The sequence below is a fragment of the Nicotiana tomentosiformis genome, chromosome 3 (assembly GCF_000390325.3).
Source record: "Nicotiana tomentosiformis chromosome 3, ASM39032v3, whole genome shotgun sequence".
Classification (NCBI taxonomy): domain Eukaryota; kingdom Viridiplantae; phylum Streptophyta; class Magnoliopsida; order Solanales; family Solanaceae; genus Nicotiana; species Nicotiana tomentosiformis.
This window is the reverse complement of record NC_090814.1, coordinates 33,280,469-33,302,444: the sequence shown is the minus strand read 5'-3', so window position 1 is coordinate 33,302,444 and position 21,976 is coordinate 33,280,469. Positions and strand designations below refer to the sequence as shown.

At 37.8% G+C, this 21,976-nt stretch overlaps 2 protein-coding genes across 4 annotated transcripts; both read right to left on the bottom strand.

Annotated features, from left to right (window-relative positions):
* Positions 1-253: 253 nt before the first annotated feature.
* On the bottom strand, positions 254-2,284 carry LOC138907590 (uncharacterized). Its single transcript, XM_070198191.1, has 3 exons — positions 2,155-2,284; positions 1,717-1,775; positions 254-826 (listed from the first exon to the last, which is right to left on the bottom strand). The coding sequence occupies exons 1-3, from the start codon at positions 2,282-2,284 to the stop codon at positions 254-256; spliced, it is 762 nt and encodes a 253-aa protein (XP_070054292.1).
* A 5,333-nt stretch (positions 2,285-7,617) lies between these two features.
* Positions 7,618-20,435, bottom strand: LOC104092270 (triacylglycerol lipase 1). Of its 3 annotated transcripts, none has more exons than XM_070196839.1 (9): positions 20,133-20,431; positions 19,316-19,426; positions 17,333-17,473; positions 14,439-14,549; positions 14,194-14,337; positions 14,069-14,109; positions 13,897-13,973; positions 8,510-8,605; positions 7,618-8,097 (listed from the first exon to the last, which is right to left on the bottom strand). In XM_070196839.1, exons 1-9 carry the CDS (start codon positions 20,301-20,303, stop codon positions 7,772-7,774), a joined length of 1,218 nt encoding a protein of 405 aa, XP_070052940.1. In that variant the 5' UTR covers positions 20,304-20,431; the 3' UTR covers positions 7,618-7,771. The 3 variants fall into 3 exon arrangements, with proteins under 3 accessions (XP_070052940.1, XP_070052942.1, XP_070052941.1); XM_070196841.1 differs by having other exon boundaries at positions 19,316-19,461; positions 20,133-20,262; XM_070196840.1 differs by lacking the exon at positions 8,510-8,605 and having other exon boundaries at positions 20,133-20,435.
* Positions 20,436-21,976: the final 1,541 nt, after the last annotated feature.

Here is a 21,976-nt window from a genome sequence, read left to right as displayed (position 1 = left end):
GGGGGAAGAGAAGCATCTGCACCCCCAGGAGAAGTAGGTGGATTTGCCGCCGGCTCGGGATCTTGACCTTCATCATCATCCCCTTCAAGGTCTTCCTCAGTTCTCGAGAACTCAGAAATGGAATCAGAAGAGTCAGCTGCATTAGGTTGGACCAGGAGACCCCTTTGGGCAGTTGACTCCAGCTCATGGACCTTGGCAATCTCGGCATCAAAGTCAATGATGCCCGCTTTGGACTCTTCCAAGGTTTTTCTCCTCATGCTATACATGGAATATGTTTTTCAACAATGAGGGAAGCCTCTCGGCATTGAAGCTCTTCCTTAAGCTGGTCAACCTCGGTCGAAAGTTTATTCCGCTCGGATCTAGCGACCTGAAAACTGACGTCAAGGTAACGGATAGTGGAGTTATAAACTTTATTGTGCTCCATGACCTTCCTATACTTCTCTTCCATCCGAGCATGCTTCTCCTCAGCAGCAACAGCCTCTTCAGCTTTGGAGTTCAAGGTTGCCTCAAAATTATTTAGTCTTTTAGTAGAGGCAGCCTCGCGATCGACTGCGGCAAGAACATCATTTTGGACCTCGGACCACTTTGCCTTGGCCTCTTGATATTGTACCCTTAACTGGGCGGCCTCTTGGTTGAGGGTCACCACCTCTTGCTCGCTCTGCTGTAACCGAGCCTCCAACTCAACGGCCACGGCAGCTTGTGCTTCCAGTGTAGGGAGACGAGCAGCAATTTGATCCCGGTCGGCCAATAGCTGATCCCACTCGGATGTGAGTTTCTCTTTATCGAGGATCAACTTTTGAAGGCCCTCGGAAGCAAGAAATTTAGCCTACAAAGCAAAAGTTTAAATCAAAAATCTTGTCACAACAAAGCTAGAAGAAATGGTAGAGGGAACAAACATTGTACCGCTGCTTCATTGTGCATGACATTATTTATCATGCATTCCCTCGAGAGAGAATGTATTTTATTCTTATCTTTCTCTGAAGCCAAAGGCTTCAGGTAATTAGCAAGTTCTATCGGTCGGGACAGAAGATGGCAACCGGTAGAGACCGAGAGGGAAACGCTCCTCCTCCTCTGAGGATCTTCGGAGGGAGGCGAATAGTTATGCCCCAAATTCCCATGGACTAGGGACTGGGAAAGAGGGACATCCTCCTCTCGGATATCCGCGGCCGGGGGAGATGATGTAGTAGTTGCTGGTGGAGAAGGCATGATTGGCGAAGAAGGACATGAAGTTTATGGCGTTCCGAGTTGAGAAGCAACTGCATCAAAAGCACTACTAGTTGTTGGTTGCTCATCAACCAAAGACGGAAGAGACCTAGTACCTAGCCTCACGGTACCGGGAACAGCGACTGAGGCTCGGAAGCGAGAATTGGCATCCTTCACTATAGCACACTCTCCTCAGAATGCTTGGACATCGATGTCGGTTGGTGTTGTTAGCTCAGCAGATTGAGCATCCTATTGAGCTGATGAAGGGCGTCGTCTCCTCTGTAGGGAAGCCCCTTCATTACTGGCTCCCCCATCATCATTGATCACCACAGTGGCTCCAACAAACTCGGGCGCGGCGTTCTTCACCCTTTTATTTTTACCCTCGGCCCTAAAAGAACGTCGCCTCTTTTGTTGCTTATTCTCCGGCCGGGGACTTTGAGAGAAAGCACCTGCACTGGAAGCAGGTCCAATGACACCCGTTCGGGCGAAGACCTCCTACAGCAACCTCGTCACATCTGCGGGATCAGCCAAAATGTCCTCCTCGGGGACGGTAACAGAGCCCTGCGGAAGACCTGAATTCAAAAAAAAAAGAAGTTAGCCAGTTTTCTTATATGTGAGGTAAAAACAAGATAAGTTCGAGTATCAACTTACCATGATGTTTTGCCTTCCACCCGTATTTAAGGGCCAGTTCTTTCTACTGGCGGGTCTCATGCATGGTGACGTCCAAAATCTTTTGGACCAACTGGTCCAAGCCTTCAACCCTTGGTGGTGTCCACTAAGTTGCTGAAATAATGAAAAGAGAGGGATCAGTAATAACATGGAACAACCTTTAATCAGAAAATAGACGGACGTTGAACTTACGTGTACGATTCCATGAATCAGGAAAAGATGGAGTTGTGGCCGGGATGATATCCCTGGTAGCAATTATAACAAATCGCTACATCCATCCACGGTCGTTGTCATCATCCATGCTGGTGAGCAAAGCATGTTGACCACGTTTGCTGAAGTTTATCATTCCCCCACGGAAAATCTTGGGGGAGTAAAGGTTCATCATTCTAGCCAGGGAGAGCTCTTCCCCCATCGCCTGGCATAGCCTCCAAAGACAAGCTATCGTCCGCCACACAGAAGGGCTCACCTGTGCCAAGCAGACTTGGTAAGGAAAGCAAAACTCCAAGATTATGGAGTCAGGTCCCCCGCTCAATGAGAATGGGCCCAATGTGAAGGGATACGTGTATACATACATAAAACCCTTCTTGGGGAAAGTTACTCACTCCGCCAGAATGGGAGTAATGATGTTCAAATCATGGCAATCACAGTCTTTCTTCACAACAGGAATGCTAGAAGGACAGATGGAAGAAAGCTACACACCAACAGCCCATGTGCGGAGGTTAGCAGAAGGAAATTTCTCCTCAAAATCCTTGGTTGTACTGAGCTTTCTGGGGATAATGGTGCTCACTGTAGGAGGAGAAGAATCATTGGTGCTTTCTTTGTTTTTTGAAGAGCTTGAGTTATTGGAAGAAGAGGCCATGGTTAGCAGAAGGAAATAAAAGTTCTTTGAAGAAGAAGATTAAAGAGGAGTGAAATCCAGGAAAATTTGGATGCAAAGAAGTTAAGAGAACTTTGAAAAACTGTGAAGTGTAAAAGAATAAGGATGAAGCGTATAAATAAAGGAATAGGTGGCTAAAATCATGGCCATATTTACCTCGAGAACCGGTGAAAGTATTGCTAAATCGTGGGATGATGCGTGTTCGGGGCATTAGATGCGGAGAGACGTGCATCTAAACAAGCGTTAGAAACTTTTCAGAGGGGGTCAGAAAATTCCCTGCCAAGAAATATATCTTCACCAACTTTCGTATGACACGAGGATGTGCCACCGGAAAGTAGGGGGACTATCTGTATAGGGTAAAATCAGTTCATATTAAATACTCGTATAATAGAGCGAAACGTGAAACCAGAGATAGGCGGAAAGTGAGACATGTGGAACCCAAGACCGGGGGCAGCAGCTTCGGTTAGCACAGGAGAGCCCCGGAATGGAAGATTGCTAATGAAGACAAACGAGTGCCTGCCACCCAATAGCATTCAATGAAGAATATTCTACAATATTAAATACACAGTCCGTTATAGAGAATTATGTCATTCATAGCCTGCCGTTACACATTCTTCAATAGCCCCCATAATTGTCATTTAAAAGGGGCTTGATCCTAAGACCGTGTTTCCTAGGTGCAACTATAAATAGTGATTTCAACAACATCGGATTGACACGAATTTTCTCATAAACTTATGCTATACAGTATTCTAAGCTCAATAACACTTTATTTCCTGTTTATTGGTATTATTATTACTGTCTTCGGAAGCTCTGCTCTCGGAACCAAGCTATCTGCTATCTTATCTCGATTTCAATGCTAAGTCTTGCATTTTTATTTAATCTATTTATAATTTTTGGGATCAAACCGATTTGCTTGTCTATAAACTACGTACAAATTCAACTGTACCGTTTTACGGGTAAACAATTTTGTTTCAGGCCTGAAGATAGCATTTTCAACATTTGTCTATTCAATCCAATGTTTTCCAGCTTGTTGGTTCCAGATTAGGTTTTCCATGTCAGGGTAGAGAGATTGGATTCTGAATTATAGAATCCAGTTAAAACTTATGAATTACGAAAAGTAGAATCCCCTAAAAGAAAATCCCATGTATATGTTGCCAGCTTATTCAGTAAGTGCAATGTTTTGAACTTTACATAGTACTAACTCAGAGCCATACAATAGTGGGTGTATTGTGTATTATGTATCCTCTGATCATGCAAATCTATTTGGGGAAACTACACAATATACCCATTAGGCTCAAATTAATTACCTGTTTTTGCCCATTTAAGAATTAATTACAATTCCTACCTATCCAGCCCAAACCTATTACACGACTACCCATTTCCTTTTTTCTCTTGGTATATAGGGCCATCTACCCGACTACCCGTTGTACCTGGTATATAAAAAATCCGGCCATCTCCGTAGACTTTGCGATTGACGGGAATTATTAGGTCATCGGAACTAGCAAATTGACAAAAAGTTGTTGCTTCAATATCATATGGGGAGGGATAAGCTAGATCAGCGACAAAAAAAAGTGATTAGTAGAAGTAGGGACCTTTGTTGGAGGATCACCGGAAGTTTAAAATTTTCAACGGTTGAGCCGACATATGAACAGAGGAAGAAGATTGTGTGCATACTGTAGGCTTTGGCCAATTTTGAGAATATTTGACTACAAAACTAATGGAAGGGTTATTTTTCAGTTTTAGGAACTATTTGTGCACCACTTTGTGGCAGAGAAGGCAGATAGCAGAAGCAAAACAAAAAGAAAGAATTGAGTTGAACTAGCGAATAAGATAGATTCGTATTGTATACCAAAATGTTATAATGTATATAATATTAGTATACAATAATTAATTTAAGAATATATAATTAATTGCAATAGTATACTACTAATTTTTTGAAGGAATGAACCAATCATCTATGATACTGTGATAATATATGATATATACCATGTGGGTATCATCTATATGAGTTAATTAGATTATATGAGAACTGATATTATTTCAGTTTAATAATTGAATTAAAAAAAACTTTTTAAAACTTTTTGCGCACAACTGTATACCCTGTTGGTATAGCTATATACTATATTGGTATCATATGTTAGTTGGAACCTTTTTTGGTTGTATTAGCTACATTTAATTGGTATACTGTTTGATTTTTCTTTAGTAATAGTAGAATAGTACAGTATCTTGAATTTTTTTAATTTTTCTTTATGCATGTGTATTATGTAATCATTTTAATTTTTCTTTATGCGTTTGTTTTATATAATAGTATTATAGTACAATATCTTGAAATATATTATTATATTAATATGTGGTACACTATTTTTTTATTTTTCTCTTTATGCATGTGTATTATGTAATAGTAGTATAGTCATACTGGAATTAATTAGTAGAACTGTATACCCTATTGATATAATTATATGCTATATTGGTATCATATGGTAGTTGGAATATTTTTTGGTTGTTTTACCTGCATTTTTAAGTGAATTCTATTTTTAAATAATTTATATGATCATGTTTTGCTGTGTTGGATTTTCTTGTACCTATGGACATAGATTTTGTGTATTGTGTAATAGTTTTTATAGTTATATGCAGTTGTTAGAACGACCCCGTACAATTATATACCATATTAGTATAGTTATATACTATATTGGTATCATATGCTAGTTGAATCCTTTTTTGGTTGATTAGTTACATTTAATTGGTACACTATTTAATTTTCTGTTAATAATAGTAATATAGTACAATATCTTGAAATACTTTATTATATTAATATGTGGTACACTATTTTTTTATTTTTCTCTTTATGCATGTGTGTTATGTAATAGTAGTATAGTCATATAGTTGTCGAAAATTAACTAGTAAAACTGTATACTATGTTGGTATAGGTATATGCCATATTGGTATCATATGGTTGTTTTAACATTTTTTTGGTTGTTTTAGCGGCATTTTTAAGTGAATTCTATTATGGAATTATTTATATGATCATAATTTGCTGTGCTGGGATTTTTTTTGTGCCGATGGACATAGATTATGTGTATTATATAATAGTTTTTTTATAGTTATAGGCAATTATTGGAACGACCTCATACAACTATATACCTTGTAAGTATACGGAATGAGAAAGTTGCTTTGCAAATATTTAGCTTGCAATGCGAGCATGTAATTTTCTCATACTTTTATTGTATCCTTTAATGTTTTGGAATAGTAGTATAGTCGCAGATAGTTGTAGCAATATTCTAGAGCAATCATATACTCTATTGGTATACATGTATACCATATTGGTATCATATGGTACTAGAAGTCTTTTTTGCTACTTATATTTTTATTGTATTTTTTAATATTTTATTATCATATCTATTCTAATTAGTAAGTATTTATGGAGATTTAGTGGCCGTAGATTATGTTTTCTTGCTCCATAACTGGTTGTGTTACTGCTAATGGTATAGTGTGTACTGATATTTGTAGGGAAGGAGATCAAGGTTTGCATGGCAATCACGTGGAATTAGAAAAGGAACAAGAAATAAAGAAAAAAAATAAAAAGAAAAAAAATAAAGGAGTCAAATTTGAGAGTGAAATAAGTTATGGTAAAAATAACAATAATATGATTTGGGCAAAAATAAATAAATAAAAGAAAAAAAAAACGAGAAAAATGTAAAGGAGAAAAGAAAGAAAAAAAGGAAAAAAGAAAAGAAGCATAGAAATAAAAAAGAATTGGAGAAAAAAGAGAAAATTTCCCACAAAAGCTACTATGGGTAGGAAATGTAATTAGTTTGATAGGTGGAAAAACAAAATAGGTAGATAAGGGTAAATAGTTTTGTTTTTGTGGGTAGCTGTGTCATTCACTCGATCTATTTGCCGAACAATTTGACAAACGAATCAGGATTCGGATCCAATTTGAATGATAGGAGTACTACAGCCCATAATCATCGAGTGTTTGGCAAATAGCAAATGCTACATATGAAAATAAGTTTCAAATGCTCTTGATTGAACTGTTATGATTGATTGAACGGTCACGAAGTTAAAATACTTATTTAGGGATCAAATTTTAACAAAAATGTTTGGAAACTTGACATGGGATTTAATTGCTCACAATTATTATTATTCACCTTCAGTTTTGTGCTTCTCTACAACAATTATAGTATTCCTACGGTCATTCCACAATGGTTGACAATGATAAGTGGCTATAACTAATGCTAGTTAGTTGTTGGAGGATTGAATTGAAATTATTGTTGCGTTGAGAAGTTAAGTTTGAGATTGAAGCATTATTTGTGTATTCACTTTCATTCTTATGCATACAAAGAAGAAGTAGAAAAAACGCATATTTCTTTCTATTTTATAAATAAATACATTACAAATACTGTCTATTTTTCAAATACATCCATAAAAGTGGCTTTCTCCTCAAACTTTTCCACTTGTGCAGCAGCTCAAACGGCCCAAACACTGAATCTAATAGAAGACATTTCAAACACTAATTTACCACTTTACCCTCAAAATGCTCGCATTATCACTGTCATCACCACTATAAAAAGCAGCACTGTCCCAAAACCCTAGCTCCTCTTTTCACAACCCTAGTTCCTCACCGTTTCTTCCATATCGAACGAATTGAAGAGGTATGATTTACTCATACACCTTCTTCCAGTTGCTGTTTCAGATCCTCTTTAATTTTGTATACTTATTTGGTATCGCGCTACACGAATATATACTGAATATTGATTGATTGCTTGATTCCTGATTAGCTCTTGAATGTTGCATATGATTCAAAATGGAGGTAGGAGTATGTAAACAAAAATTGGAGGGGCTGACAGACTTGTACACTCGTATACCACTTGTACAAGGATTGGGAATGGATTTATATACACACCATATTTGCCAGAAGCTATTACAGTCTGAAGAGGTAGCACCAGCTACATCATCATGCTATATATACAAGACTTTGAACATGGAATAGGCCAGCACCACCACACGTATACTAATCAGACACTACTTAAAACTGCTTATCTTTTGTACAGAATTGAAAAACATAATCATGTCGTCATAAACATCTTCTTTTGCCCTTATACTTAAGAGGAAGTCAATATGACCATATTCCTCAATATAAAGCAGATCTGGCTTGGGCTTCAACTTTTTTAGGGTATGTTGGACGTCTATGACATCTGCTAATGCGTCATTGCCCCCATAACCCATCCACAATGGCAATGAAGTGGGAATCTGGCTGATATCAAATTCTGGGGGCTCAGGTTGCTTATAGTGCATGAGGTTTCTCCACATTCCATAATCATACATAGCAAAATTCCCTTTACGAATCACTGCAAAATTTTGATCAGGAATATAAGGACCATAATGACAATATGAACAGTTAAACAACATGTGCACGCACTCCAAGTAGCAATGATCATAACAACATCAACATATTTGGCGAAACAAAGGAGGTAAAACAGTGCCCAAGAGGATGAAAGTCCTCATTTAAACTTCGACCAGGAGACATTAACAAAAACCTGAAGATAGCTGATTCAAGAAATTGAGATGAACAGGGAATAGGAGACAAACCCCACGGTATTGGTTCAGTGGTCGAGATTCTGGCTTTAAACCAGATCTGACATCCAGTCCTTGTAACCCCAACCCTATGGGCCAAGCTTACTATTCCCAATCCCACTTGGAAAAAGAAAATAAGAATTACATACAATGATATGTATGTATAATCTGAACGTATATACATACTCTGGAAGAGATGATGCAAGTTTTTCGAGGATGATGGCTGAGGTTCATATTCAAGATAGAAATCAATCCGTGAATCATTGAAGCAACAATTCTTCCCTGCACGAATATTGATCAATGAGAAAACATGGAGAACGTAGTAAAGTTCATACTTTTTGAGATAGTTTCATGCCTTAATTAGAAGACTGCAAAAATCATTGAGCAACAATTCTTTCCTGCATGAATATCTTAGGTGCCATATCACATAAGCTTGGTTTGTGAGGGAAGAGAGGAAGAAAAAGGGCCCATAATGCCATCAATGGTGATGAAGGATATCAAGGATGAACAAAAGAATATAACTGAATTAACATGACCAAAGCAAAGAAAATTTTTTCCACCTTGGAATCACATATTTTGATACTGAATGCCATGACCAAATGCCACTACGCCATAAAACCAACCAACCTGCTATCTAAGGATAAGCAAACATGCTATGCATGAAGTTGAACATAACTATCAAGTATTTTTTTGATAAGGTCAGATAAATTTCATTAATAAAGTACCAAGAAGTTACTACAAACAGTAAAGAAGAGATTACAGTGCAAGTATTTAAAGCAAACTTGCTCAGATCCATGCGTTTCAATTTATGCAACGTAATTTGACTCGGTTCGGAGTTTAAGAAAAAAAAAGGAAAACTTTTGAAACTTGTGGTTTTAAAAACTTGAAGGGTAAAAGCTTTTGTGGGCCTTCAATTTGTGTGGCTATAAAAGCTTCTCGTTAAAGGTAAAATGGGTAAAATGAAAAGTTTTGTTTCCCAATATAGAAATATGTCATTCTTTTTACAATAAACTAATAAGGAAAGTGTGTCGCATAAATTGAAATGGAGGGAGGAGTTGTTTTTCAACCACAGTATATAAGCTAGGCAGAAAGCATGAAAACGCTTGAGAACAATGCCTCTTATTCCTTATGTATTTATAGATACAATGCTACATTATGCGAGAGGAAAACAAGTTAAGGAAGAAAGAATTGAGTGAAAATGTAACTTGATTATTCCCTCAAGCTACTGGGTCTTAAATAGTTAACATACAAGTGCTAAGATAGAAAGGAAAATATTCTACCTAATTACGAAATCAATCTAATTAAATCCGACTAATCATAATTGATACACTATCATTTACAATATTATTACAACATTCTTAACAATTCCTAATGCCATTGATTATCTGATACCATTCGGAAGAAAGTTGCCTAGTTATGTTACAACAACAATAACGCCTCAGTCGCAAACAAGTTGGGATCAGCGATATAAATTCTCCATTCTTCCTTTAAGCTTATTAATAGTTGCTAAAGAGGAGTAGCGATATCCAACGTGCTCAATGAAATCTAAAGGTATTGCTTCCAAGGCTAGTCATATAACTGACAAAATGGAAGTTTCTAGTGGGTAGAGCAATAAAAACCTTAAGCACCAAACTAAGTTCATAGAGAGGATATATTCAAATGACTTGGAGGCTGACTTTTAAGATGTTTCTAGGATCTACCTTCTATTTAACTGAAAAGCTGCTTATGCCAATCAGCTTTTTTTCGTTCTTTGCAAACAGCACAACCATTTACATATTGTTAGGGCCAATTTTTGCATAAGATAGTTGAACCATTCACCAGCAATTAACCCAGGTTATATGCTTATAATGGACAGCTAGTATCAGAAAATAGTCATTTTGCCAAGCTGCAGATACAAAAGAGCGAAAAAAATATCTCTTTCATATGCTAGTGTCAAAATAATGTACTTTCAAGGTTTTGCACCTCTTAAGCACAAAGAAGAGAGAAAAACAAAAGCATCCCGCTAAAGTTTTTCACAATACTACCGAAAGCGTTCTTCAAACTCACGTGAGAAGAATGTAAAATGGAAAGAACCTTACTCACTATTTCCTCAATCCCGCAAGATTGCACTAAGTGTTAAATAATGGGAGAACGAAATAAAAGGCAAATCACGTTTTTTAAGCAAGAGCTTAAAAAAACTAATCACCGCCCTTTATTTTCAGCATATTGAACCCTTTAAATAGGTCTTACAACGAGTAAAATAGATGAAATTATTAAGAAAATCCTATCCTAACTAAAATAGGAAAAAGAAATCTAGTAAGAACAGAATACCAACTAACAATACTATTTTGACTAGAACTACAAATATAATCCTACTAAAACAACAACAAAAAAAACGGTGTAATCCCACAAGTGGGTCTAAAGAGGGTAGTGTGTACGCAGACTTTACCACTACCTTGTGAAGGTAGAGAGCTTGTTTCCGATAGACCCTCAAGTTACTGTTGTGAAAAGCGCTCGCTTCAGCGCTTAAAGTGCAAAGCGAAGCGAGGCGACAAGTGAAGCGCTTCACCTATTTGAAGCGTATTAGGTAGTTGGATGCGAGCGCTTCTGCCATAGTAGCGAGAAGTGGATGCAAAGCGTGAAGCGATAGAAGCGATCGCTTTTGTATTTAAAACACTGCCAATGGTCTTCTTAAGGGGGAAAAAAACCCAGTTCTTTTATCACAAAATAAGCAGTGCAGCGACAGAGCGACTAAAAAACCTAGGGTTTTCAGCACTCTTCGGTCTTCAAGGTTCTTCAAGGCTCAGGTATGATTTCTTTCTTCCTCCTCCTCCTCCTCCTTTTTCTTTTCCTTTTGGTGCTTAAAATTGCAGCGAAATGCTGCCAAATTTTGTCTTCTTCTTCAATTCTTCTTTTTCTTTTCCTTTCTGGCCTATAAATTGAAACGAGTTGCTGCCAATTTTGCTTTTTGTTCTTCAGTTCTTCTTTTTCTCCTTCCCTTCTTCTTCTTTTGCGTTTTTGTTGTGATTGCTCTGGTAGTTTCTGTGTTGTGACTGCCAAATTTTTAATTAAAATTTTCAGTAGTTAAAGCTTGTGGAGAGCGTGGATGAGGAGGAGAAGAGGAAGAACAAGGAGCGATATAAGGTGGCTAAGAAGGAAGCGAAGTTGGCAGTTACCGCGACTAAGACTGTCGCGTTTGAACACTTGTATGAAGAACTTGGAGGCAAAGGAGGAGATAAGAAATTGTACAGGCTAGCCAAGGTGCGAAAAAGGAAGGCTCGTGACCTGGACCAAGTGAAGTGCGTCAAGGATGAGGATGGTCGAGTGTTGTTGGATGCGGCACTTATTCGATGGAGATGACAGACTTACTTTCATAAACTCTTGAACAAAGAGGATGATAGGAACATTGTGCCGGGTGACTTAGAACACTCCGAGAGTCGTCAAGACTTTGGGTATTGCAGACGTATAAGGGCTGAGGAGGTAGATGGGGCTACGCGTAAGATGAGCAGGGGAAGAGAGACCGGGCCAGACGAAATACCGGTTGAGTTTTGGAAGCGCGTGGGTAGGGCGGGCTTAGAGTGGCTCACTAGGTTATTCAATGTCATTTTTAGGACGAGAGGATGCTCGAGGAATGGAGATGGAGTACGATGATCCCATTGTATAAGAACAAGGGTGATATACAAAATCGCAACAACTATCGGGATATCAAGCTACTAAGTCATACTATGAAAGTATGGGAGAGGGTGGTGGAGCTGAGGGTGCGGAGAATTGTGTCGATTTCAGAGAACCAATTTAGATTTATGCTCGGGCGTTCGACTACAGAAGTTATTCACCTTGTTAGGAGGTTGATGGAGCAGTATAGGGAGAGGAAGAAGGATTTACATATGGTGTTCATCGACTTAGAGAAGGCTTATGATAAAGTGCCAAGGGAGGTGTTGTGGAGATGTTTGGAGGCTGGAGGAGTTCCTGTTGCATATATTAGAGCTATTAAAGATATGTACGATGGAGCTAAGACTCGGTGAGGAAAGTGGGAGGGGATTCGGAATACTTCCCAGTTGTGATGGGGTTGCACCAGGGGTCAACCCTCAGCCCATTCTTATTTGCCCTGGCGCTTGACGCACTGAAACGATACATTCAAAGGGAGGTGCCGTGGTGCATGCTATTTGCAGATAATATTGTACTGATTGACGAGACGTGTGGTGGTGTCAACGAGAGGTTAGAAGTTTGGAGGCAGACCCTGGAGTCTAAAGGTTTCAGGTTAAGCAGGACCAAAACATAATACTTGGAGTGCAAGTTCAGTGGCGCATTTCAGGAAGAGGACGAAGACGTGAGGCTTGATTTACAAATCATCCTTAGGAGAGAAAGTTTCAAGTACCTTGGGTTAGTTATACAAGGGAATGGGGAGATTGACGAGGATGTCACACACCGTATTGGGGTAGGATGGATGAAATGAAGACTCGCTTCCGGTGTTCTGTGTGATAAGAATGTGCCACCAAAACTTAAAGGAAAGTTCTATAGAGCGGTGGTCAGACCGACTATGTTGTATAGGGTGAAGTGTTGGCCAGTTAAGAACTCTCATGTACAGAAGATGAAAGTGGATGAAATGAGGATGCTGAGATAGATGTGCGTGCATACCAGGTTAGATAGAATTAGAAATGAAGTTATCCGGGACAAGTGGGCATGGCTCCAGTGGAGGAGAAGATGCGGGAGGCGAGACTTTGATGGTTCGGCCATGTGAAGGGAGAGGCACAGATACACCGGTGAGGAGGTATGAGAGGCTGGCATTGTAGGGCCAACGGAGAGGTAGAGGTAGGCCGAAGAAGTATTGGGGAGAGGTGATTAGGCGAGATATGGCGTTGCTCCAGCTTACTGAGGACATGACCATGGATAGGAAAGTGTGGAGGTTGAGAATAACGGTAAAGGGTTAGGTAGTCGAGCTTTATCCGTGTTTGTAGCAGTAGCTTTGATACATCACTTAGTGTCCTTTATGTATTTTTGTATCCCTAGGTAGGAGTAAGGACTGTGTATACTCTACCCTCCCAGACCCCACTTGTGGGATAATACTAGTATGTTATTGTTGTTGTTGTTAGTATTTATTTATTTTGGTTTTATTTAATTCCACTTCACTTCAAAAAAGCGAGCGCTTCGCTTCTCGCCTCACGCTTTAAGCGAAAAGGGGCTTGTCGCTTTTCCTCGCTTCACGCTCCTCACAATACTGCCCTCAACTCAGGAAAAGCAATTCTTTTTATCAGAAGCCGTTCAACAATTAGTATGTCACCATTCACTTTGCTATTTTACCAATCTTAATTAGCATAGGGTAGTAACCACTTTTAATTAGCATAGGATAATCCTACTAAAACAAGAACCATATTACTAGGAAATAAGAAATCCTAATCTTGAATGGATTCTTGAACTTCTTGGATTCTTGGCCTTCTTGATCTTGCATCACAAAAGAAGCTAGAACCGACCAAATTCTTTTTCACATCACTAAGCTACAGCCAATCCTTCACATTCCAGCTTAAGAAGTATAATAAGAACTTGTAATAAGCAAGAAGGAAATGCATAGAAAGTGAGGATGGACAATGAAGAAGAACCTGTAATAGCACTCAGCCAGATGTCACAGTGAATATGCCCTTCACACATCATATCCATGATTTGAGTCCCCATATTACTGCAAACATTATAGTAAAATGTGTCATAACTTTAAATAAAGGCAATAGAAGATCATGAGAATACTGGACAAAGAAGTGAAAGATTTAGTGGAACCTTTTGAAATTAAGCTGATGGATGCCCAATCCAAGAATTATCTAATTCATAGCATAAAATTTGTCAGAGTATTGTTGAAGTCATATATGTAGTGAAACTAACATGGCAACACACTATTTCAGCACCTCATCAAGACGCATTTTGACCAATCTAAGGACAAAATTTGTGGTGATATGATCTAAATATGATATAGGACAAAGGAGTGCTGCAGCTTTGACCATCTCCACGATATCTGGCTTAGTAAAAGCAGCAAGAGACATGATTGTTCCCTGAAAATAAAAATGTAAAAAAAAAATAAATAAGATGCTATGGCAAGGAGAGAAAAACCTTATAATTACATAAGAACATGGATGCTACGAAAGAATAAAACCTGTGAATGTCCAACAACCAAAATTTTTGCTTTTGTGATTGAATTTACATATCGAATCATTTCGGCAAGATCATAAAGAGCCAACTCTTCCCAGCTCCAGTCCCAGAATTCCTAAGACAAATTCAACCGAGGAAGTAAGACACTTCCATTACAAAAAGTTGTGTATATTTAGTAACTAGCACATCATCAGAAACTGCAAAGAAACAGGCAGGAACTGCATATGTGATTTCTGGAAGAAATTATTCTTTTGAGATGGCTTTTGGGGAAGAAATTATACTTTTATAAGAACAAGGAAATGCATGAATCTCTGGCAGTAACTAGCACATCCTCTGTCCAATAGGAGAAAAATATTGGCTAAGCGTGGAAAAGAGTTTCACTGGCATATTCAACACCATTAATAGAAGTATATTAGACTGATTAAGCCGTGGAATTAGTCACTGATGTTTGCATTTGGTAGGCTGCCTACATCACACCAGTGTTATCAAAGGCGCGCTTAAGCCCTGAAGCGAGGCTCAAAACATGTTGAGCACTTCGCCTCGCTTAGCGGGCGCTTCAGTGTTGTCACCAATGCTCTAAGGCATACTTTTCCTTGCCGATAAGCGTAATCATGAAGAGGCGACACTAAACAATTGTTATTTCACTTTATCGTAAATTTTATTCAATTTCTTGGTCCATATATTTGGTATTCATGCTTATAGATATTAGTCTTGGACTACACATACATATTTGTAGTTTTTCTCCGTTTGCGCCTTTCTTCGTTAAAGCCCACTCTTTATTTGCACTTTGCGATTAAAGCCCCAACAGACCATAGAACTTTTTTGCGTTTTTCGCCTTTGATAACACTGCATCACACCCCCTTGGAGTGCAGTCCTTCCCCGGACCCTGCGTGATCAGGGGATGCTTTGTGCACCGGGCTGCCCTTTTTTTTTTATATTAGACTGATTAAAAAAGAAGAAAAAGTATACCAAATAATGACTTAGGTTTTCTATGAAGATTTAATTTGGAAACAAGAACATCATCAAAGTTTCATCTTTCAAACTGAAATCTCAAGCCAATTTGAATTCTTAAAAAATTGTGTATAATATGCAAATTAGTATTACTAGTAAATTTGTCAATGTTCTGAGACAACATTGAGATAAAGTGTCTCGTGAATTGCGGGATGAAAGGAGTACATTCATTTGCAAGCAAACCAAATCATGTCATTTCAAATCTAATGAAAACACTATATTAAGTGAAAGTAGGGTACTAAACAATCAACTGGGGCATGGCTCAGATTGTTTTCCATTTTTGGGATTGAACCACTGAATGGGGATTCAAACACTTGACCCTTGATCTTTTTGAGGAAAAAAATAACATATTAACCTTGCCCCTTTCATCTTACAATCCACTTCAAATTCATTCTTGTTTTCTTAATAAACACACACGCACACACCTCATCCTTTGTGAACGTATACCCTTGAATTGTTCCTTCAGCCCATTGAATATGTCTCTAAAAGATTACGTCGTTGTGCACACAAAAAATCATAAAAAGACCTACTGGTTTCTCTTCTATGCATTCTTGGAGAACCCTGGCCATGAGGCTTTCCTGGTCCTTCATTATCAGCATTTCTCTAGCTTTTACTCCCCCCGCCCCCCACCCTTCATGCAACCAAAAAGTCTTAGGTGTAATCATGAATGGTCATCTCTCACCCCACCTCCATTGTCATCAATGTTGTACCCAGCATTGATACTGGAATTACCACTATTTTTCACCACATATACTTCAAACCAAAATTACACAGAAAAGAAAAGAAACTATGGAGAGGGCTCGATGATGGTATCATGGAAAGAATATATTTTCTTCACGGACAACCTAAGGGGTATTGATAGGATATTTGTTTAATTGTTTCTTGAAATCTGTTTTCTCTATATGAATTAATTCTGGCTGCAAGCAAAATAAAAAACATTCCCGAACTGATTCATGATACTCTAAAGTCTTCAAATAACTGAATTCTTTTGTAATCTTGTATTTACTTGCTGCAAAGGTGTTTTTGTTGGAAGGTGAATTTACTTAATACAGTTGTCGGTTAATCATTATCTGTCTTCGTTTTTCCTTTGCTTCTTTTTCTTTTTTTGTGGAAAAGATGATGATCATGATAAATGTATTGAAAGAATTGAGCTCTAAATTCTTTGTGACACAGAAGCCAACCACCAGATCATGTACCACGTTCCTACATACGACAGATTTAAAATTACTTTCAACTTTGTTCCAGTTGAGCATCTCAGCATCACACAGTTAAATTCCTCCTATGAAGCTGTTCTGCATATCATTTGATCCGTAAAGTCACTATGTGCTTTCTTCTTCTTCTTCTTCTTCTTCCTTTTTTTTTTTAATAAGCAAAAGAAAACCACCATGGTCTACAGTAGACTTTCCATGACTCAGCCTTTTATTTCTCATGTCAAAGATAGCCTACACTTTAGTAAGCACGAAACAAAGGCTTGACCGTGGCATGCAAAGCAAATCCAATGCTCAGAGCAAGAGTTCACAGCTTCCAATGGAGGATGCAATGTAAAATGAATGGGTTCAACTCAACAGCATTTTTGACACGGAGTATGTATGCGTACATTACACACACACACACACACATAATATATATATATATATATATATGTGTGTGTGTGTGTGTGTGTGTGTGTACCCATCTATAATCACTAAAATTTTAAAAAATATCAAATTCTGAACTTACAATTTTAAAAGTTAATTGGTTAAGTGCTAAAGAATAAAGTTCGAACCCATCAAGTATAAATCTTGTATTCGCCTTTGACAGCTGCTAGACTACCTCATGAAAGACAAAACATATGCAAAACCAGAGAAATAATCATATACATTTGACAAACACAAGATAGAATGTTACCTTATTTTTCACTGATAAAGATACATGTCCATGACTCCAGCGTGTACCACGCACATTTCCAACCCAGACATCAAAACCTTGTTCGGCGAGGATAAAGCCCAATGACTCACTAGCAGAGTTCATGAACCATGCATCACCTGCCTCCATAAATCAAGATTCGGCATCAGTAGTAAACTCTACCAGAAATGTAAGTAGCGCTCTGTACTCTCTTGCAGGATATTCGTGTGCTTCGAGCAAGGAAATCTAAATTTTAGTTTTACTTTTCAAACAACTTGTAAACAGGGGCTTGCTACCTTAAAGAACTCCAACTTAACTTTTACTTTTCGACTGACTTGTAAACAGGGGCTTGCTACCTTTGATGAATTAGGAAATGGTTAACAGCAGTTACTGAGCATGTGTCCAGATGCAGTTAGAGTATTTCAGACACCACCTTTTTCTGCAGAAGATTTAAGATGATCTAGGTAGAGCATCTATATAAGTGACTTATTGTCAGAGGAACTATCAGTGGAAGCAGTTCTAGCTGAAAATGAAATGATCTGAACTGTTAAGGCTGAAATTCCAATAAGATGGAGGTTAGTCAAAGTTCGCGCTTGTACTGGAAATTGGCCCAAAATAGACTTTGTCAGTAGTAAGTAAATATGTTTCACACTGTTTATACTGAGGAAATGTGCCCATGGCATGTCTGTTGTCACACCCTGTTTCCACTATAACAGAAGAAACAGAGGATAACTTGTTTACTTTTGTTATACCCCGAATGCCACTAAAAAGGATATTGTTTTTCTTATAAAGTCACTGAACAGGGTATTGTTATTTGTTTTTACTACATAACTGTTCAATTCATTGAGACTCCAAAATGTTAAATCTGCAAATACCCTGATTGGTCATTACTCAACATCTGCAGAATCTTACTGTTGATCATTAAAATCCAGGATAGATGCAAAAGAAAATGAACCTGAATGAGCCATACCCCCAACCGTGAATATAGAATCTTAACTCAAGCTCAATGTCCGTCCTTACACTCAGCCCCCAAAGCTAGCTCCAGAGGTGAGGATCATCTAAGACCATATAAGAAGACAACAACCCACTCCCTCAACCCATGTGGGACACTCTTAACATTAAGATCCGAATACATTAACTTCGAGTTGCATTTCTTAGGAAGTACGGTTATAGAGCAGATAAAATACTAAGCAATTATACAATTATACCTAATAAGATTGAACTACATTTGAGTTTCATAGTACAATTCTACTGACACATCATTTGCTTTGTTTCTCAATTTCTATGAAAATGGAGAGATTAATTGTTACCTAAGATGCTTCAGCAGAAATTTTTTATCTGACCTAATATAAGATGCTTTCTCCGAAGGCATTCTTACACAAGATGCTCTCTCCAAAACATTCTTATACAATCTCCTTCACAAAGACACAATATCTCTTTTATCGGAAAAGAAGAAATTTACTTCTTGGTATCTGTTTGAACTTCAAGCTTCATTCTTCTTTAGAATTAAGAATTCATCCCAGAATGTGATAACTGAAGCCCATTTAACCAGTAAGACCCGATATCAGATGTAGTCTACTGCTAACAAAGAAGAAATTTCAATTAAAAAAAAGGCAGCCCGGTGTTCAATTGATTTGAAGAAATGCCAGTGTTTAGAGTGGTCTAACCATTATAAGATTCAGTGCATAGATCCTACAACATAGCACTGTGCTGAAAATCAAACAAGCCAGGATGGGCCAAAAGAATGTTTTCTAAAAAAAATATAAAATAAGATGTTTCCTTGTTCTTTTTCTCCTTTGCTTGTGCCTAAGTTCTCAATTCTCCTTTTTCTTTTTCTCTGTGAGCGCAGCGCAAGTGTGTTTCTTCTGGTAAGTTGGCAAATATATTAGGAATTTAATTCTGCTCCAAACAGGTGTACCAAAATGCAATAAAGTCCTAGTATTCAGAAGGTAGCAAAATGAAATTTGAGATTGGCAGCAACATTACCATAAAGAGTCCATGGATGAGCAGGACTGGAGGACCCATTTCACCTCTGACAATTGTTGAGCGAGACGACACACGTTGAAGTCCAAGGAGGTAACCATCCTTAGTCTCCGTCTACGCGGGATTCATTATAAAAGAATATTTTTCAGCTGAATCAGCAACTAGAAGTATCACACAAGGCCTCTTATGATTGAATACAACAGGAAATAGAAAACAAATAAAGATAACATTCCAAAGAACACTATGTCTATATCAACATACATCTCGAGTTCAAGTAATTCATATTTTTCATAGTTCCAAGATAGAAAATTTGAGTTAGACTCTAGGAAATAGAAAATTCCATATTTTCATAGTTCCAAGATAGAAAAGATCACATATCGATTAGGAACAGCTCAATTGCAAACTAGTTAGAGGTCGACTATATGAATCAGTTCAACCAAATCCATCAGTTCGGGCACATTTACGAGTTCAATGTTAAGATAATTAATTATACTAGCTATGTTAGTTAAGTCATCCCCCGTCTCATTTTACATGGCACACTTTTCCTTTTAGTTTGTCTGGAAAAGAATGTAACATTTTTATTTTACTTTAAACTCCCATTTTATCCTGATTTATAACCACATAAATGACTTGTTATGTAACACAAATTTCAAAAAAAAAAATCTTTCTTAAACTCCGTGATTAATCAAATAGTGTCACATAAATTGGGATGAGAGGAGCAGTAACTTATGAGATTTATGAGAAAAAGAAATTGCACAGAAGTAAAAGCAGAAAATGATCCGCATGTTATATATACATATGGATGGAGAGGATAGTGTACCGAGTGTTCAATGCAAGGGAAACCAGCAGGTTCTATGAGGTGAGCGCATAGACCTCCTGTCACTTGAGAGTTTCGCCGGAGTTTTGAAACGGCGGTGAAATCACCGGCGGAATCGGTGGCATAAGACAAGAGAAACATAGTAAGTGCTACAAGCGCCAGAGTATGCTCCATTTTCTCCGGGAGAGACGGGGACAGCCGCACAGGGAAGTCTGAGGTAGTGATGATAATGTTTTTGATCTCTGACACCAAGTTTAGATAATTGCTTTTGACTTTCTGATCTCGTAGGACGCGCTATCTTTGCGAGTTGTTCGCACTCTACTTCAAAGACTTAATTACTTTAACCATAAACTTAATTGTACTCAATGTTAACATCAGATCAACAAAGAAAAAATATAATTTGTGTAAACATTTACTTAATTATGGTTAACAGTGTTCATATCATCAAAATCAAAACTAAATTAATTATTTTTGGTTTTTCAGTTTGGGTTTTTAGTTTTTTTTCTTGGCACATGAAAATACAAAATTCATGATAATTGTCTAGGGAAAAGGACAAAAACTCCTTCGAAGCATAATATTGACCCGACATGCCCCTTGTTTACTAATTTCCAAGAACTGGCCCCAAAGTAGCCCCGCCCAGTCCTCCCTTTCGCTCAACCCTTTGCAAACTTCCAAGCACCGCAACCCAATATTTTTGGTATATTATGTATTGATACACCATGATTACACTGAATCATAGTATTCATAATATTCTGGTACACTACACATTGGTATACCATGATTAGTATTAATAATGATATACCTTGTTTGAGCATGTTAACTGGTATATCCAATATTCTTGGTATACCTTATTTGAGTATGTTAAATGGTATATTCAATATTCTCGGTATATTATACATGGATATACTATGATTGTTTACCTGTAAAACGGTACAGTTAAATTTATATGTCGTTTCTAGACAAGTGAACTAATTTGATCCTGAAATCAATAATTGAAGAAATGTATAATACTTAGCCTTAAAATGTAGATGAAACAGCAGAGATGGCAGTTCCGGGAACAAGGTTCCCGGACACAGCAATGATGAGATCAAAAAACAAGAAAGTAAGGTTATATTAAGCTTTGTATATAATGTAGTATAAGTTTTGCCAGACAATTTCGTGTCCTCAACAATGATAATTGGGCTCACTGTTTATAGCTGCGTCCAGGGAAGAAGGTTCTAGGATCGTGCCCTCCTTTAAAGTCAATTATGGGGTCATTGATGAAGATGTAACGGTGAATATAAATGTCAAATTCTCTGTAACGGGTCATTGCTCTTAATGCTGCAGAATATTTCTTATTAAATGCTACCGGGCGCAGAGCATTTAATACACCTTTATGAACGTTATCCCTTCCAGTGACAAGCGGAATGGATGCGTTCGGTCTTCAGCCATCCCCGTCTAGGGTTCCACGTGTCTTTACTTTATATGATCACGTGTCATATCATATTTCACCCTATACAGATAGTCCCCCTACTTTCTGATGACATAACTTTGTATTATCGGGAAGTTGGTAGAAATACTCTTTTGGCGGGAATTACTATAACTCCCTCTGAAGGCTTCTGACGGTTGATTAGACGCACGTCTCTCCGCATTTAATGCCCTGAACATGCGTCATCCCACGACTCAGCACAACTTTTACCGATTATCAAGGTAATCATGGTCATGAATTTAGCCGCCAAATTTTCACTTATATGCATCATTTTTTTCCTTTGCACTTCATAATTTATCGAACTTCTGATTTGAATCTTTGTTCTCCATCCTTTCTCTAATTCTCTTCAAACAAAAACATTTTCCTTCTTCGTATTCAA